The sequence below is a fragment of the Amblyomma mixtum genome, chromosome 8, assembly GCF_055824585.1.
Source record: "Amblyomma mixtum isolate Tamu chromosome 8, ASM5582458v1, whole genome shotgun sequence".
NCBI lineage: Eukaryota > Metazoa > Arthropoda > Arachnida > Ixodida > Ixodidae > Amblyomma > Amblyomma mixtum.
The window spans coordinates 107,970,405-107,989,479 of record NC_143019.1 but is presented as its reverse complement, the minus strand read 5'-3'; the positions used below and the strand labels follow the sequence as shown (position 1 = coordinate 107,989,479).

The following is a 19,075-nucleotide window of genomic DNA, read 5'->3' as shown; positions in this document are numbered from 1 at the left end:
TGCTAGAACGTAGTTTGTTTTGAAACAGTATGTCAAACTACAAATTACAGGCTTGAACTATATACATAAGTAATAGGCAGATAATTTCTTCTCTTGCTTTGCTAGAATGTAGTTTGTTTTAAAACAGTATGTCAAGCTACAAAAGTGCCAACACCCAAAGGCATGCATAACACGAAAGCCACTTGCTATGATTAGTTTTTTTGGTAGCAAGGACAAGAAAGGAACAGGAACTCATGACAGAGTTAAGCCACGATGCAAGGATTCTTGTCTAAAGCATTGGTTGGTGCATGCAAGCTTGCTTCATGGCACAGTACATGATACTGCATGAGTGAATACATACATTTACTGCAGGACCGCAGTTCCAGACCACGAGATTGAAATCACTAGAAGAATAAGAATGGAGCACAGTGCATTCGGCAGGCGCTCTCAGGTTATGAATGGCAACTTACCAATATGCCTCAAGAGGAAAGTGTGTAACAACTGTATCTTACTGATCCTCACATATGGGGCAGAAATGTGGAGGCTAACAAAAAGAGTCCAGCTGAAGTTGAGGTCAACGCAGTGAGCCGTGGAAAGGAAAATGATAGGTGTAACGCTAAGAGACAGGGAGAGAGCAGAATGGGTCAGGGAACACACACGAGCTCGTGACACCTCAGTTGAAACAAGCAGGACATGTAATGAAATAGCAGGATAACCGATGGTCATTAAAGGTAATGAATTGGATTCCGAGGAAAGGTAAGCATACCAGGGGGCAGCAGAAAGTTAGATGGGCGGATGAGATTAGAACGTTTGCGGGGATAACATGGCTGCAGTTAACACAGGATCGAGTTAATTGGAGATATGGGAGAGGCCTTTGTCCTGCAGTGGGTGTAGTCAGGCTGATGATGATGATGATATGATCCTGCTGCAGAACTGCACATACAGAGGCTACTCAAGCAATTGAAGAGCCTCACTCACAGGAGCTCCTTCACACTCCTGTAAGTCCAGCTGGACCACCTCGACCTACACGACCTGCAAGTGCGGAAAGTGAAAGGTGAAGAAAAACTGGTCACTACTGCATTACAGAATGGTAAAACAGCAATGTTGTCTTCATCGTAGGTCACTGCAAAGGAGCGAATTGGAAGCTGGGCTAGATGCCGAGTTGGACGCTCAGTTGGACATTGAAATGTATTTTCCTTATGATAGCCTGCTGCTATTCATGTAGTGTACTTATGAAATTTTGCTAAATTGAGTTGCTGTCTTCTTTCTAGCACTCCTAAGCCAGCAAAGGCTCATAAACTTGCGACCACCACAGGAAGGTAAAGTGAAAATGCTTTCAAACAGGATTAACTGTAATTTACACACAAAAATTATATTTCCAGCTCTTCAGAGGATATGCATCTGCAAGTAGCTTCGGCGTGCCTGCAACGATTATCATCAATGAAGTCGGAACAGCAAACACAAGATCTGCCACACCATTATTGCATGGCACTCGCTGTCAAACTGCGAAGTTTGAGCAAAGTGCAGCAGCTTGATGCCATGCATGAAATCGACAATGTTATGTACCCAAAAATGAGGGAAGCATTACTCTTTGATAATTAAATCTTTTGCAGTTATTTTCTAAACAGAGCTGTGATATGTTTCCTGAGTCTATGTTACCTAATATATTACCTATATTCACCTGAGCACAATTAGGTGCCATGCATGACAATGAAATAGGAGGCGAACTTGTGAAGCATGACAACTATTCGCAACTGTGAAGCGGTTCATCTGCGAATAAAAATGTGATATTTTACCTGTTGAATCTTATTTCCCCCTTATCATGGACACTTGCCATGGTACTTTGCCGTCGCTAATAAGGTACCGGCACAATCTGTCCCTTACGTCATACGCAAGCCTGTAACATAAATGTGGTGTAAACACACGTCAAATAGAGAAACACGGTTACTGAAGCAAGTGATGCAAGTTTTAACAACATGCAAGCACAGTTCTGAAAAAAATTACTGAACACCGGCATGCAAAAGACCCGCATTCAGCTGCAAGCTCTTAGTACCTGGTTGAGTTGCTGCCAGAGTGGGGCAAGCCCCTCAATGCAGAATTTGCACCATCTTCTGCCCTCCAACTTCCATCAATAACATTTCCTTGCCAATCAGTGCTGTCAGCTGTACCGGGCGGGCAATATGAAGATTGAGAAGTATGCGACTCCTTCATCAGGAAATTATGCAAGGCAATACATGCCGATATTATTTTTCTGATGTTCTCGTCTTTTGCCTTGAAAGGGCGACGCAGAATGCGCCACCTCTGGGCCATAATGCCAAAGGCATTTTCAACAACCCTGCGAGCCCGGCTTAGACGGTAATTGAATATTCTTTTCTGGTGCATTTCTTCAAAAGCACTTGGGGCAGCGCTTTGACTGCTGGGCTGTGGTCCACTAGAACCACTGGCGGCAAACAGCGGATGAAGGCCTGTAATGTGAACCATGAGCAGAGAACAATTGAATACATTAAAAATTAACAAGCTGACAACAGCAATTCACTACAGAGTTCTGATGAAACACCGGCATGGACAGCATATATCAGTGACATGTCAGCCAATATGTCATAATATTGGGCCAAGTGATATTTTCTACTGCAATAGTACCTTCATGCAAGAAAGTTAGCTATGATTTTGGAATGAACAAGTTTATTATATAAGAAATGAGCCTTGAATATGTGGGACTAGCATATCGCAGGTCAATTTTAGCACTATATTCCGTCGGGCAGACATTCTTCTTGTTTCAGTGCCTTCAGCCCATTTTTCTGCTGCAATGGCTACTGTGCACCTCCAGCCAGAAAGTTTGCGAGCCCTGGGTCACTGAGGCATCGGTATGACTGCTCGCCCAGGCTCATGATTACCACTGCTACTAATTTAGTACATTATACCACTAAGTGATAGCTGGTGCCAGGTTTTAAACGTTGCTCTCATGCACATTGTTGTCAAGCTGCGGAGAAAGCGGAGGAGAACACCTTTGGCTAGCTTTCTTGTGGTTAGAAATCGAACGAAATACAGGAAGTGGTGAATCCCACTTCACACTTTCTTCAACGCATGTCGGCCTAAATGTTTCATGATAGTGCTTGTCAAAAAAGAGTTCAAGCATAGCTTCAAAGATCGGTGCTTTCTGCTACTGCAACAAAGTACTCATGCAAACATATTGATGAAGCTTACTTTTCCTGGAGTACGGACGCATCATACACGTTTTCAGGGGAAAAGCCTCATCCCCAACAAAAAAATAAGGCATATTGCCTGCTGTTCCCAGTGGCGCATCACGTGGGAGACCTCTCTGGTTGCTTTGAATTGATTCGTGGAGGGTACTGCGGCCAAATACTCCGCCATCAGACTCGCTCCCGCAGTGTCCAACCTCGACATAAATGAACCTGAAAAATGAAACAACAGGCACAGAATGTTTATGTAACTTAAAATGAAGATGTGAAATGGTGCACTTTATATAAGTGCTTTCATAGGCACGCCAAGTCAATTCACACCACACTTATACTTGTGCATGAATTTCAATCATATCACGTTGGCAGGCAGCTAATGCATGATACAGTGTGTACAGCACTGCAACAATGCACAGAGCTATTTTCATGTGTTCATTATACGCATCTATCGCACATAAGGAAGTTTGCACCTCTTTATCCTTACATGTGGGCGTGATGGGTGTTTATGCAAGGCAACATTGACAAAATTATAAATGAAGTAAGCTCTTCGTTTCAATGGACCTGTTGATGAATATGCAAAGAGCACAGTTTGCTACCAAGGAGTTGTACCTGTAGTAAGCATCACTGATAGTAAGCAGTGATTTGCTGAAGACGTTCTTGTAATTTCTGTCGAGGCTGCCGGAATTAGCAGGGCATTCAATGGCAACATGCTTGCCATCAATCGCACCCAAACAATGTGGCAAGTTCCATCGCTCTTCAAAGTCGTGAGCAATCTGAAAAATGAGGTGAAAGAAATAATTGACTCTCATACGTAAAGCAATCAGGGAGCAAGCTGAGATGCTTGAAGATTAGGGATGTTAGATGGAAAGCGTAAAGAAGTTTCGGTGTGGTAGCCATGAGTATGCCCAGTTATTTGATTACCTGCAACCACTCCTGAGGTGTTGTTGGGACCGGAACATATATCGGGCCAAGGATGTCCCAAATCGCTTGGCATGTCGAAGATATAATCCCACAAGTGGTGGAGCGGCCATTCAAAAAACAGAAGGACGACGACCGCATTGTATCACCGGCAGCTAAGAACCTGAAGAAAGAATTATTTCATGCAAGCAATGAGATCATGTGCATGTGCACAATGCAGCAGTCTTCGATGATAGTGTACGGACTAATGCATTTGTTGAAGAAAAGCTATTACCTCACAGTTTGAGCAAGTCGGTGCTCTGCCGGGATTGCTTTTCGAAACTTCGTGTCCCTCTTGCTGATTGCAGGTCCAACCAGCTCCAAGAGGGTGTCAAATACTCTTGGAGGCATCCTTAGGTAACTGAAAAATAAAGCAAAAGCAATAATTTGCCATATGCTGTAACAAAGGAATGAACAATAACTAGTTGTCAGAAAGGAAAGGTGCTGTAAATGGCAGACATTTTTGGTCACACCTGAAACGCGCAGGTGAGGGGGGGGGGGGTGTCGAATCGAGAAGGAAGTGAGAGAAAGAAGAGGGAAATGCCGTAAGGAAGGGCTCGGGAATAATTTCGACCACCTGGGAATCTGCCGTGCGCTTACATAGGACAGCACACGGGCGCATACTAAGTTTAGCCTCCCATCGAAACAAGGCCGCCCCGGCCGGGTTCCAACACGGGTGCTCCTACTCAGCAGTAGAGCGCCTTCAACACAGACACTGCGGCGTGTCTCCATTTATTGTATTGGGGTTGACGTCCCTACGCGATACCGTAATAGATGGATACCGATGAAATTAGTTTAGACCATCTGAGCATTTTTCGACTGCGCTAAATCGGATTGCACACCTGCGTTTTTGTGGTTTGCCTTCACCGGATACGGCCTTCTCAGACGAGATCGAACCCGCGATTTTGCGATCAGCAGCCCAACACTACCGCGGCGAGTTAAAGAGTTTAGTCATTTATTTATTCACTGCTTCTTCTATTCACTCGATCACTTCTAAACTGAACATAACCTGGACACTAAAAGAAAATGCATAGTGTTGTCCAAACTTACTCTCGGTAGTATTCCACGTCGCGGGAACGAAGAAGTGGCAACAACTTGCTGGCGTGACCGAGCTCATCGCGTTGTAGGATCGCAGGTCGCACCCACCAGCGTCGTCGTCTCTTCTTAGGCGCCTCCCGCACTCGCTGTTGTTGGCGCGCGGCCAACAGCGAGTTTGCGAGAAGTATCAGGAGAATCTCCTCCTCTTCAGAATTTGTCATTGCTGATCAAGGCTCGTACTACGAATACGAAAGCAGCGCGCGCGAAAGCCCAAAAGTTCTAGCCGCGGAGACCGGTGAGCAGCCGCGGAGACGGGTGAGCAGAGAGGCGCGCGCGCGCGAAAATAACAGGTTATTCGGGCTGTCGTCAGATGGCGCCAGCAAAGATATCGTGATACCTCGTTATTCTCGGGAGTTAACGAGAGTTCACTGTCAAGCGGCGACATGCTGGCCCGGACGGCCGGGAGGAGTGTGAACGACGAAGCGTTTCGGCGGCGGCGGATTCCGCTCGCTCTCGCCGCCGAATGACCAAGTGTGAACGAGCCATAACTGGGTAGATCGATGCAACAGCGCAGCAAGACAGGTGTCCAGCCGCAACACTTGGCGGCTCTTCAGGAGTGTCATAGACCCCACACAAACACGCTCGGAAACACAGAAACACATCAATCGCGCGATACACAACTTTCAAGGAAACACGAAGCAGCTAGCGAACACCTTGCGCTCAAAATACCTCAATCAGGATCAAGACCCGCGCGGGCAGGATTATTCGTATGCAGGCTGCGATAATCCGGAACTGGATCAACTTTTCCAGCTTCACAACCTTCGCGCGGCTCTTGCCAAAATGCGCAGGGGGACGGCGCCCGGGAGGGATAAGGTCAACCTCAAATTATTCGCGAACCTTCCTGATCGGGCATACGAAACCGTACTCGAATATATTAACGTTAACGCCATTTGGACCGGGGATACTTCGTTGCCACCGGATTGGAAGACATCATTGGTAACCTTTATCCCAAAGGCGGGGAAACCGGTAAACACAGACAACCTCTGGCCCATCTCCCTCACTTCATGCGTAGGAAAACTGATGGAAAGATGGTCCGTGACCGCCTCTCAGAATATCTCGAGAGCAAGAACTCCTTTTCCGACACCATGTTCGGTTCCGGATCCAGTAAGTCCGCACAAGACATCCTTTTACAGCTTCATCACGAGGTTCTCGAACCCATAGAACACCCACACAACGACAAAATAGTCCTAGCACTCGATCTCAAGGGTGCGTTTGACAATGTTATACACGGCGTCATACTAAAGCACCTTAGCGAGACCAACTGTGATCCTCGTACATTCAATTACATCAAAGATTTCTTAACAGACCGCTTGGCCTGTATACGTATACAAGAGACCGAGTACGGCCCGTTTGAGATAGGAACGCGGGGCACACCACAAGGCGCTGTGTTGTCCCCGCTTCTCTTTAACATTGCTATGATTTATCTCCCGGCACAGCTAGCGGCGGTCGGCCGTGTTCAGCATGCGCTGTGCGCCGAAGACATCACCATCTGGGCCACTACGGGAAACATAGAAGAGATGGAGGAATGCCTGCAAGCAGCGGCGAGCATACTTGACCACTATGCCACGTACTGCGGCCTCCAGTGCTCCCCGTCCAAGTCTGAATCTGTGCATATTCGATCTTCTCCGAAATGCAAGATCTCCGTTCAGCTTTCTCTCGCAAGCGGCCCCATCCGTGAAGCGAAGGAGCTACGAATACTCCGTTTCTTCATTAATCAACATCGTAAGGCAGACACAACTCTCGCCAAACTCCGCAAAGTCGGCGACCAGGTGGGCCGAATGGTTCGCCGCGTTTCCAACAAGCGAGGAGGGTTACCAAGTAAGGATGCGATGCGGCTCGCGCATGCCTTCGTAACAAGTCGAGTACTGTACTCGACTCCTTACCTCCGCTTACGGAAACATGACGAAGATCACTTGGAGATTGTACTCCGCAAAATTTTCAAGAGAGCCCTCGACCTCCCGATATCTACTTCCAACGCGTGACTCCTCGCGTTGGGGGTGGTGAACACCTATCGAGAACTCCGCGAGGCGCATCTCGTTAACCAATACACGCGTCTCGCCTAGACCGTGTCCGGTCGCCGCCTCTTGGACCGGTTACATATCAGACATGATCACCATACCATGGAACGGGTTCGAGTGCCAGAACTGTGGAGAAGCGCCCTCTACGTTCGACCCCTTCCGACTAGGATGAACAAGGAGGACCATAATGGCCGGCGCCAGGCGCGGGCGAATGCCCTGCACCGCCACTATGGCTCAAAGAAACACGTCTTCTACGTCGACATTGCAGGCCACTACCGCTCCAGGGGGGAATGGTACACGGCTGCAGTCATACACGAAGGAAAACAGGTGGACGGCCTCTCGTTCAGAGCGCCCAACTCAACGCATGTGGAGAAGGTGGCGATCGCCCTCGCAGTCTCCCATCCCGACTCTAAATTCACCCTCACAGACTCTCGCGGAGCCTGTCGTAACTTTGAGTTCGGTTGGATCACTCCACTCGCTCTCCAAATTTTACACCGCAGTACTCGCGACGGCGATCCAACTCATCGCTCAATCGTATGGGTCCCCGGCCACCAAGGCATGCCAGGTAACGAAACCGCCCATGAGGCAGCCCGCGCACTCACTCACCGGGCACCAGGCGTCCCTTGGGAGGAGCTTAACCTAGATCACAGCCCTCTCCTTTCTTTTAAAGAAATTACTGAGCACTATCGTGCCGAACACCGGCGATACCCAATTCCTATGAAAGGACTGGGTAAAGCTGGCGAACGAATCATCCTCAGGCTCTTTACAAACACCCTGCTGTGCCCGGCGGTTCTCAAGCACTTTAATCCTTCTTGTGACGGCCGCTGCTCATTCTGTGGGGAGGTGGCCGACACCTTCCACATGGTTTGGGCATGCAGAAAAATCCTTCTCTTCCCCCAATAACCCCTTCCCCTACCCGAGAGGACTGGGAGGCGGCCCTGCTCAGCTGCCAGGAACTATCGGCCCAACAGGCCCTGGTTCGGCGGACTTGTGTAGCGGTCTCGACCAACGGGATCCCGGAATAAGGGACTCCGCTTAGTATTGTAAGGGGTGAGACCCATTAGGGGCCTCTCTCCGAGCACCTCTCTGTACATTACTAAATAAATGCTTTTCTCCTCCTCCTCCTCGAGGGCGCCAGCGCGAACCTGCCGCGAGACCGGTGGGTCGGGTACGGGCCTGCCCTGAACGGGTCACACCCTGAACGAGATGCGACAGCGCAAGTCACACCTCAGCATCTCAAGATAGTACTGAAGAAGCCGAGGAGCACCTTCGCCTCACGGAATCCTTACAAAATCAGCGCGCAAAAAGTTTTGCAGTAAGCCAGTATTTTTTAAGCTCAGAACCTAAAATATGTAAAAATGCCCATATTTTTTTTGCCTCTGATTGCGCTGAACTGCTCAGGCTACAAGAAACTATTAAATTAAAGCCCTATATATATATATATATATATATATATATAGCACAATAAGGTAAACGTACTTGGTTGCTAGTTTAAAATAAGATGCGAAATGAGAAACGCTTCGTTTATTGGGAGTCGACGTTTCGGACAGAGCCTGTCCTTTTTCAAGACTGAGGTTACATGGTTCTTGCTTCTCTTCTTAAAGGGTCTTCATCTGTACAGGTGTTCGACACCTGAGCCAAAACAAGCCGACGCTGCAGAAGAAAGAACGGCTCAGGGAAGAGAAAAAAAGAAAAAATTAACAAAAAATACACAAACGGGACAGGGGGTGGGGAGGGTAAATGTCGTCGCCCGCCACCCACGTATGCGGTCGCGGGGAGAAAAGAAAAAAGGAAAAAAGGGGAGGAAAAAAAAAAGGAAGAGCGGGAGGGGAATATGGACAGAGAACTGAGTCCTAACACAGCGGACAGCTAGCAAAGTGTATAGAGACAAACAGTGGCCGACGCACAGCATAGATTTGAGATGCACTCAAATGTTGTCCACTTAAACGAGTAAACAAGATACACTGGAGCAAAAGGGCGGGGGAAAAAAAAGAAAGAAAGACTTCCGCCATGTGCAACTTCTTTGGCAGGATGAGTCAAGGCGGGCAGAGTGGAATTTAACGAGACACACGTGGAGTGTACCTGCACACACCCACACAGGCAACAAAAAAAGAAAAGAAAAGGCCGGAAACGGAGGCGACTTTGGGGAAGAATCGTCGCGTGGGGCCACTATGAATGGCGGGGGTGCTTAAGTTCTTTGACGGCGCCGCTCTCGTCAAGATGGTCGAACGGGGGAAGGTAAGAACGCTGTGGGCGATGAGGCCATCGGTGTAAGCGTATGGGAGAAAGCTTGCGAGGCCTGTCAGGCCGGAACTCCAAGGTCAGTATTGGATTTGAGGGGGCGTATTGAAGACAAAGCGCCCAGGTTCTCATTAATGCCTTGGGCAATTGTTCCAAACTTATAAATAAAGTACGACTCGCGTTGCTCCCGTTCCCGGGTGTTGTTGAACCCACCCTGTAAGACTGTTAATTTAAGTGCTTCAAATGGGTGTTTTTTGTCATTAATGTGTTTTGACAAGGGGAGGTTAGGTAGAGATAGGGCATGAGCGCGGTGGTTATTAAAGCGAAATCGTAGAGGGTTAACCGTCTGCCCAATGTACTGCATACTGCACACACCACATTCTAGGAGGTAGATAACGTTGGAGGAGTCACAATTAAAGTCGCCATTGATTTTCCATTTAAAGCCTGAGGCTGTGCTTATCGCACAGCTGGTTGTTTGCATATGTTTGCAGACGTGGCATCTACTTTTGGCGCAGGGTCGGCAACCCAACCCAAGGTGGTTATGTGTTTTTGAGTGTACGAGAATGTTTTGAATGTTTTTCGGTCGTCTGTAGACTACGTGAGGGGGAGTAGTGAAAATTTTTCGAGGCGCTCGCTTGGTTCGAGAATGTTGAAATGGTTTTTAAGGATTTTGTTTACGTTGGGGGGATTACCTGTGTAGGTGAGTACCAAGTTTGCCCGGTGATCTGTTTCTTGTAATCTCACTCTACACTAATATTCCTCATTCCGATGGCATCAGATCTCTGACCGAAGCGTACAGACAAGATAGAAAAGAGGAGTCTCCTGCCACACATGTTCTAGAAATACTTGCGAAAATCGTACTCGAATACAACAACTTTGAATTCAACGACCAACACTACTTACAAATTAATGGCACAGCCATGGGTACAAGGATGGCCCCCGCCTACGCCAACATCTTCATGCATAGTATTGAATCTAAATTCTTGCAAGATTCCCTCATCAAGCCCATCCTATACAAACGTTATTTGGATGACATTTTTCTAATTTGGACTGACACAGAGCAAGAACTCCTACATTTTTTTGAACAATTCAACCTTGTCCACCCCAACATATCATTCACTCACGCGTACTCCCACACCTCAATTAACTTCCTAGATGTCGAGATTTCGGTAACGGAAGGCTCAGTTAACACCAGCGTATATAGAAAACCGACGGACCGTCAACAATACTTACACTTTCAAAGTTGTCATCCTCGCCACTCCAAAACAAGTATTCCATACTCTCAGGCACACCGATTTAAAAGAATCTGTTCACAAGATCAAGACTTCGAGAGAAATTCCAATCGCATGCGAGAGGTCCTCACCAAGCAAATATATCCCCCCGCCATTGTCGACGATGCAATTGAAAGGGCATCTAAACTCAACCGAGATGAAATACTAGATGGACGTCGACGCAGCGAAGAAACAGATCACCGGGCAAACTTGGTACTCACCTACACAGGTAATCCCACCAACGTAAACAAAATCCTTAAAAAACATTTCAACATTCTCGAACAAAGCGAGCGCCTCGCAAAAATTTTCACTACTCCCCCTCACGTAGTCTACAGACGACCGAAAAACATTCAAAACATTCTCGTACACTCAAAAACACATAACCACCTTGGGTTGGGTTGCCGACCCTGCGCCAAAAGTAGATGCCACGTCTGCAAACATATGCAAACAACCAGCTGTGCGATAAGCACAGCCTCAGGCTTTAAATGGAAAATCAATGGCGACTTTAATTGTGACTCCTCCAACGTTATCTACCTCCTAGAATGTGGTGTGTGCAGTATGCAGTACATTGGGCAGACGGTTAACCCTCTACGATTTCGCTTTAATAACCACCGCGCTCATGCCCAATCTCTACCTAACCTCCCCTTGTCAAAACACATTAATGACAAAAAACACCCATTTGAAGCACTTAAATTAACAGTCTTACAGGGTGGGTTCAACAACACCCGGGAACGGGAGCAACGCGAGTCGTACTTTATTTATAAGTTTGGAACAATTGCCCAAGGCATTAATGAGAACCTGGGCGCTTTGTCTTCAATACGCCCCCTCAAATCCAATACTGACCTTGGAGTTCCGGCCTGACAGGCCTCGCAAGCTTTCTCCCATACGCTTACACCGATGGCCTCATCGCCCACAGCGTTCTTACCTTCCCCCGTTCGACCATCTTGACGAGAGCGGCGCCGTCAAAGAACTTAAGCACCCCCGCCATTCATAGTGGCCCCACGCGACGATTCTTCCCCAAAGTCGCCTCCGTTTCCGGCCTTTTCTTTTCTTTTTTTGTTGCCTGTGTGGGTGTGTGCAGGTACACTCCACGTGTGTCTCGTTAAATTCCACTCTGCCCGCCTTGACTCATCCTGCCAAAGAAGTTGCACATGGCGGAAGTCTTTCTTTCTTTTTTTTTTCCCCGCCCTTTTGCTCCAGTGTATCTTGTTTACTCGTTTAAGTGGACAACATTTGAGTGCATCTCAAATCTATGCTGTGCGTCGGCCACTGTTTGTCTCTATACACTTTGCTAGCTGTCCGCTGTGTTAGGACTCAGTTCTCTGTCCATATTCCCCTCCCGCTCTTCCTTTTTTTTTCCTCCCCTTTTTTCCTTTTTTCTTTTCTCCCCGCGACCGCATACGCGGGTGGCGGGCGACGACATTTACCCTCCCCACCCCCTGTCCCGTTTGTATATTTTTTGTTAATTTTTTCTTTTTTTTCTCTTACCTGAGCCGTTCTTTCTTCTGCAGCGTCGGCTTGTTTTGGCTCAGGTGTCGAACACCTGTACAGATGAAGACCCTTTAAGAAGAGAAGCAAGAACCATGTAACCTCAGTCTTGAAAAAGGACAGGCTCTGTCCGAAACGTCGACTCCCAATAAACGAAGCGTTTCTCATTTCGCATCTTATATATATATATATATATATATATACCGGTTGTGCCAGCTAAATGTAACCAAACTTTTAAAAAAGGCGAAGTGTCTTTGTCCAGTGAAACCACCTCAGGGTTGTTCATAGTCGGGTGGCCTAGTCTTGAGTATTTTTTTCGCTCTTCAAAGTTAATTAATTAGTTAAGTTTAATTAGCTAACTTTTTAATTATTAACTTGAGGAAGAAAGTGTCAATGGAAAAGTTTTAGACCACCTCGAAAAACCGCTAGTAGTGCGGTTACCGTCAAGTTACGATTTACGTAGCTTCATTTATTGGCCTTAAAAGAAAGTTGTCACGTGACCACCTCCTCGCTCACTTCTCTGTCCCAATGTGCACCCAAAGTCTCATCGAGGAGAGGACTTCAGAAAAAATGAATTTTATTCTTTAAGGCGCGTCTTGGGACGTTGAAGTGGCACAGTTTTCATGTGAAAGCTTTTTCTTATTGTGCGGGTTATGGTTAAAGACGGGTAAAAAAATGTACTTTACGTAAATATTACTTTGCTGCAAATGTCTCAGTAAGCTGTTTCTCAAAGCGATCTACAACTTTACCATTGACACTTTGTTCCTCAAGTCAATAATTAAAAAGTTTGTTAATTAAGCTTAACTGATTAGTCAACCTTGAAGAACGAAAAAAATACTGCAGACTAGGTCACGCGACTCTAAACAACCCTCATTTGGTTTGAGACGGCTAGGACACCCCGTGTTTTTTAAAAGCTTGGTTACATTTAGCTGGGAGACTTGGTATATATATATAAGATAAAGTCATCAGAAATTGAAATACATAACAAGATTTAATTCACCACGTTTCGGCTGGCGGACCAGCCTTTTTCGAGTGTATTACAGTATTTGAAACAAGCAGCTTTTATAGTATCCGCGAGGTACAGGAAAAAAAGTAAAACACAAATGCAAACAATGGTGAGGGGAGAGGTTTAAAAAAAAACAAAAAAGTTGGTTACAACTTGAAAAGGCGGCAGGTGTTCGGAAGAAAGTAACAACAGAAAGGTCGATGACAAGCGCGAAGCTCTACAGCGCACACCTGCCACAGGGTTGTGACCAAAAAAAAAAAAACTTTACTGCACAAGACTACAAAATGGCACTCATGACGCATTGCGGGAAGCGCGAAGCGCCTGGCAGCCGCACAACGATAAGGCAAAATTTCAGGAGAAAGTTCTAGGCATGGGGGTCCGCAGGAATGTCAAAGAAACACCTCCGAAGAAAAAACGCTACTACACAAGGATATGAAAATCCCACTCAGAGAAGGGTTGTGGCAGCACAACACGATACAAGATAGGTCAATAGGAAAAAACACAAGTTTCAATTGAATCCTTACACAACCACTCAATACACAAAAAAGGAGAATCCTTACACAACCACTCAATACACAACAAAAAAAAGACGCAAGGCTAACAGCAAACACACACACATACACAACACCAGAAACGAACTGCAGTCAGTGGCAAGTACAATGTACCGCGTTAAGACAAATGTAATTCTTCACTGCGCGTGAGCGCGCGCAGAAGACAAATGCGTGACAATGCAATACAAAAATACTTAAAAACAAAAAATTAAAATATATAGAAAAGGGGAAAGAAACACTAAATACGTGGCAATGCATGTGACACGAAAAAAAGAAGAAATGCTTGCTATGCTTCCTGACGCCCGTCCTGTCAGTCTCTGCCATCAACATGTCTTGGATAATTATATGGTATTCTAGGGGTGTTAGCATGATAGCCGGCCTACTGTTTCGTTGATGTCGCTTGACAATGTGTTAAATTTGTGAATCAGGTATGATTCACAGCTCTCGCGCTCATAATGCGTTTTGAACCCCGATTGAAGTACAATAGCTTTAAAGTTATCGAATGGATGCCCAAGGTTGTTTATGTGTTTTGAAAGTGGGAGATTTGGCTGCGTCCGCACATGTGATCTGTGATTGTTGATGCGAATTCTGAACAGTGTAATTGTTTGTCCCACCGTTTATAAAGCTTTTTCAGTTTCGAAACTTCTCCTCCCGAAGCGGCCGCGTTTTGCGCCCGGCCTCTGAGATGGCGCTGCAGTCGAAGTTTGCGCCACGCTCGACGCTAGCTAGCCACGCCGCGGTTCAGCAACGTTTCTGAGGCTCCGTTTGTCGTGCTCATTTGCGTCGCGTTCTTTTGTTATCAAGTGATCCTGTCGTTATGAGTTGAGTGTTTGTGCACTACGCCTCAGCAGCTTTCGGTGTGTGGTCGGGTGCGGACGCTCATGGTGTGGACCCAGCCTGCAAGTAGCGTGGGCTGCCGAATGTTCTCGAGCGCCAAGTTTTGGATTTTTTCGCTGTCAGAGGGTAGGTGGTGTGCGTCATTTATGGTCTTTAGAGTGTGCTAGGACTGTCAACCAAATGCCAACGTGTTTTGTGCCGGGATGTTCCAGCGGGTACCGGCGCAACACGGAGAAAAGGCACTTCTTTTCTCCGCCAACCGATCCAAATCTCCTTGCAAAATGGTCGAGAGCGATACCCCGTGCAGACAAGGTGTTGGGGAAAACATGCAAAGTGTGCGACGCCCACTTCCAAGAAGGGGATATTCTGAAGTCATATAAGCATGTAATCAACGGAGAAGTGATTGAAATCGAGCGCGGTGTATGGTCTCTAAGGAGTGATGCAATTCCTACCATATTTCCTAATCTCCCGATGTACTTCTCCTCGAACCGTAAACGGCGAAAATCTCCGAAAAAGAGAGCAACCGTCTCAAGAGACGCAGTGGCAACGCAGAGCGACGCTGCAGAAGATATCGATATCGAGCGAGAGCAACCAGAGCCCGTGCAAGACAGCTGCTTGCATGTTAATGAGCTGGTGGAGAAGAGTGCTTCTTTGAGGTTACCTCGTCAGTGGAGATCGGCAGCTCTTGAAGATGAAAATGGGCGCCGATCACAGATTGTTTTTTACACGGCAGGATTGGAGGCAGATGTATATACAGTGCTCAAGAGTGTCGTAGTTCGCGAAGACATGAGTTATGTTGTATCTGCCCGCGGAAAACTGGTGCAGACGCTGCCCATGGATTTGGCAATCACTTCGTTAGCAGACGTAGAGGCAATTGTGCAGGTTGTACAAACTATGCAAGTCTGTCAAGGTTGCACCTCTAGCAGGGGAGGAACTGTATACCACAAGCAGTGCAGAGTTCTTACTGAGGCAGAAAAAGGAGTCTGTATAAAGTGTGCAAAAATGACGAAGGACCTCAAAAGAAGAAGTGGGCTGAAACCCAAGAAAAAGGTGTGCCTTGCAGCACCTGTTTTGAGGAAGAGGCTCATTCGTGCCGCTGCAGCTCGGGAGAAAAAGAAGAAAGAAATTAGCGAACTCAGTGAAAAACTTAAGAAAGCGTTTTCAACAAGTCTAGGTGAAGTGACACAGGACCTGCCAGAAGCACAAAAGATGGTCATACAGGCAGCCGTCATGCAACAAGCGGCCAAGTCGCCACGTGGGCACCGGTACACTACAGACTGGCTTATGATCTGTCTGCTTCTGAGGCTGACAAGCCCAAAGTGTTACAGAACTCTATCTGACATGAAGATTTTGCCCCTGCCAAGTGCCAACCGTCTTGTACAGCTACTGAAAGGTCTTCCATGTGGCTACGGCTTAAACAAATTTGCCCTTGGTAGCATAAAACTGCATATGGCAGGCAAGCCAGAACATTACACATATGGTTGTCTAATCATCGATGAAGTGAAACTCAGGGAAGGAACCGAGTTTAACAGGTCGTCCTACAAATTTGATGGCTTTGTAGATTACGGGGATATTACTAAAGTTGGCACAGAACAGCTGGCAGACCATGCACTGGTTGTTATGTTCAACCCAATGTTTGCGTCATGGGTCCAACCCATAGCAACTTTTGCAGCTAAGGGTGCAGCGCCAGGATGGGTCTTGGCAAAGGTGGTAATGAGCTCAGTGCTACAATTGCATGAACATGGTGCTCGCGTACTGGCAGTGATAAGCGATGGTGCCGGAAATAACAAATCGATGTGGACACACCTCGGCATCAGCGGAAAGGTGGAGCACCCACAGTGCAAGATTGAACATCCCTGCCTTCCAGAGGGAACATTCCTCCACTTCATTTGTGACGTGCCACATATCGTGAAATGCATCCGGAATCATATGATGAAGCACAAATATGGTCAGGCAAGTTAAATAATTCCTTGGATATGCATGTCTCTTGAGTGATGACGCTGTGTAACAGAGACTTGTTCACCTATGTTTAATTACTGCATATAACGAAATGGTGTACAATAATTTGTTGCAGGTAGGTGAATACCAAGCAAATTTCCAGCACTATGAACGTCTTTTTGAGGCGGAAAAAAGGCCGCTATAAAAGTGGTTCCTAAGTTGACTGAGCACCATGTCAAGCCACAGAAGCTCCAGACCATGAACGTTCGTCTGGCGACTCAGGTAAAGTTGGCCATTCAGTCATTGTAAACATTGTAAGCAGTTGGTGCCATAAAACTGCATGCTTATACATTACATCTGTGCTTGTCAGCGCCCAGGCATTTTCAAAACTAATTTGCCATCATGTTTTTCCAAGCTTTACAAATTTCTTTTACTCATTTTCGCTTGCAGCTCTTCAGCCGAAGTGTGTCGATTGGCCTGAAGGTCTACAGACAAATGATGGTACCTGGCTTCGCCGACAGTTTTGGAACGGAACAGTTCACGATGCTACTAAATGACCTCTTTGACATTCTGAACTCCAAGGTTCCTGCAGCTGGAATACGAAAGGGATCTCCAAAAATTAAGTTGCCAGAATTGTTTTATGTCGCCTTTTTACTGTGGGGAAAGAACCGAGACTTAAAACTTTGCACTCACACCAATTTTCTCGAAACACTGTTTTCTGTTTTCATTTATATGTTTTCAGTTTTTGGACGACTTCTTGACAATGTTGAACGAGATGGAATCTATTCCTAATGTCAAGCTGTTCGCATCTAGGCAGACTATCGAGTCCCTACGTGTAACACTGATGTCTGTGCTGTCACTTGTGGAGTTCCTGTTCAACCAAGGCGTGAGCTACATTCTGACAGCAAGCCTGAACCAGGATCCACTCGAGGTAACCGTATCCCTTCCATCGTGTTTCCTCTTTCAGCTCCTCATAATCACAGTTGTTAAGCTCAAATTTCTTGCTTTGCAGCGATTCTTTGGGCTCGTGAGGTCCTTCGGAGGAGACGAAGACCATCCAACCGTCACCAAATTCAGCCAGCTTTTCAGACTACTGTCCCTTTACACACCTGTTAAGCTTGCCACAAAAGGGAACTGTGAAGCAGGGGATGAACGAGTTCTGCTGAGCACATTTGAGAGCCTTGGAGAGAAGCGGCGTGAAGCACTACTACAAAAGAGAAAAGTTAAAGATGAAGTCTTCCAGCGACTCACATCACTGCCTTCGAGGGGGCTGTCAGCCCCATTTGACGATGACGTGCACAGTGTTTCAAGTCCAGAAAAAGCGGCATTGTACTATTTAGCGGGATACGTGGCCCATAAAATGATGAAGGTGACCTCCTGCATGGAGTGCAAAAGGGATACAATGGCTTCACAAGACTCTCTACCGCCTGAAGCTATGCTTGTGATTGAACGAGAGTTTGTGACTGGCAGCCTTGTTTGTCCTTCAAGGAAACTGTTTGCATGCGTGAAAAGCATAGAAGAGACCATTGAGCAAACATCAAAAAAAGAAGCCTTTGGGGACCTTTTCTGGAATGTTTTAGATGCCCTTGCGAAGAGAGGAACTAACTGTATCGGTTGCCCAGAGCATAGCTGTGATTTTACAGCACAGATTGTACACTTCTATTTGGTCACACGAATGCACTTTTTTTCCCGGAAGAAGAGCCAAGAGAACGACAGTGCCAATAGAGCTCGGAGGGAACGTAAAAAAGCAAAGCTTGTGTAAATAATGACCGAAGTGAAAAGGAAGACGCCTGAAAGTGTGTGAAGAGTTTTAATAAACTGTAATTCGCTGATGCAACTCCACTAAAGACGTGTGTGTGATTTTTTTTATTCTATAAGTACTAAAGACGTGTGTGTGATTTTTTTTCATTCTATAAGTACTAAAGACGTGTGTTTGATTTTTTTTATTCTATAAGTATTTACCAGAGGCAGCAGAAAAATGTCAGCATGATATTTATCGGGCAGCTCTCTATATGTGCCTTGAAAACTAATAAGTTGCTTTATGGAACCTCTCGAGACTAGTCTGGAGGGTTCTTCTAATCTTTAATAAAATCGGGGCAGACGTTCAGGCTTTCTTGTCTGGCTGACTTTCGCATTTGGAAAGCAAGAGTAAAAATTACTCGCGACCAATGGGATTGATACAGAAGGGTAAGGTCACCGTTCAAGCGCAATGCGATGGAAACGCCGCATTCTACAGACGCACGAAAGCAACTATTCTGCCCGAAGCGAAACGTAATCACTGATGCCCATCTTTTTCTAAAGCACTGGTCGCTTCTACGCACACGTAGTTTAACTATTTAAAGTTACGCAGCGCAGATAATGACGCCACGAAGCGTGAGAAATGTCTTCGGTTAAGCGCCGTGAGGGAGGACAGCGGAACGGTACGCGTCTGTAGCAGACGACGCACTTCCTTGGCGCAAACTTCGACAGCAGCGCCGCGGTGGCGGGCGCGGCG

The 19,075-nt window shown here is 46.5% G+C and overlaps 1 protein-coding gene across 1 annotated transcript; it reads left to right on the top strand.

The window, feature by feature from the left end:
• Positions 1–14,422: 14,422 nt before the first annotated feature.
• LOC149333837 (uncharacterized) lies at positions 14,423–16,726 on the top strand. Its single transcript, XM_089556123.1, has one exon. It carries the CDS (start codon positions 14,824–14,826, stop codon positions 16,603–16,605), a length of 1,782 nt encoding a protein of 593 aa, XP_089412249.1. The 5' UTR covers positions 14,423–14,823; the 3' UTR covers positions 16,606–16,726.
• The last annotated feature ends 2,349 nt before the right edge of the window (positions 16,727–19,075 follow it).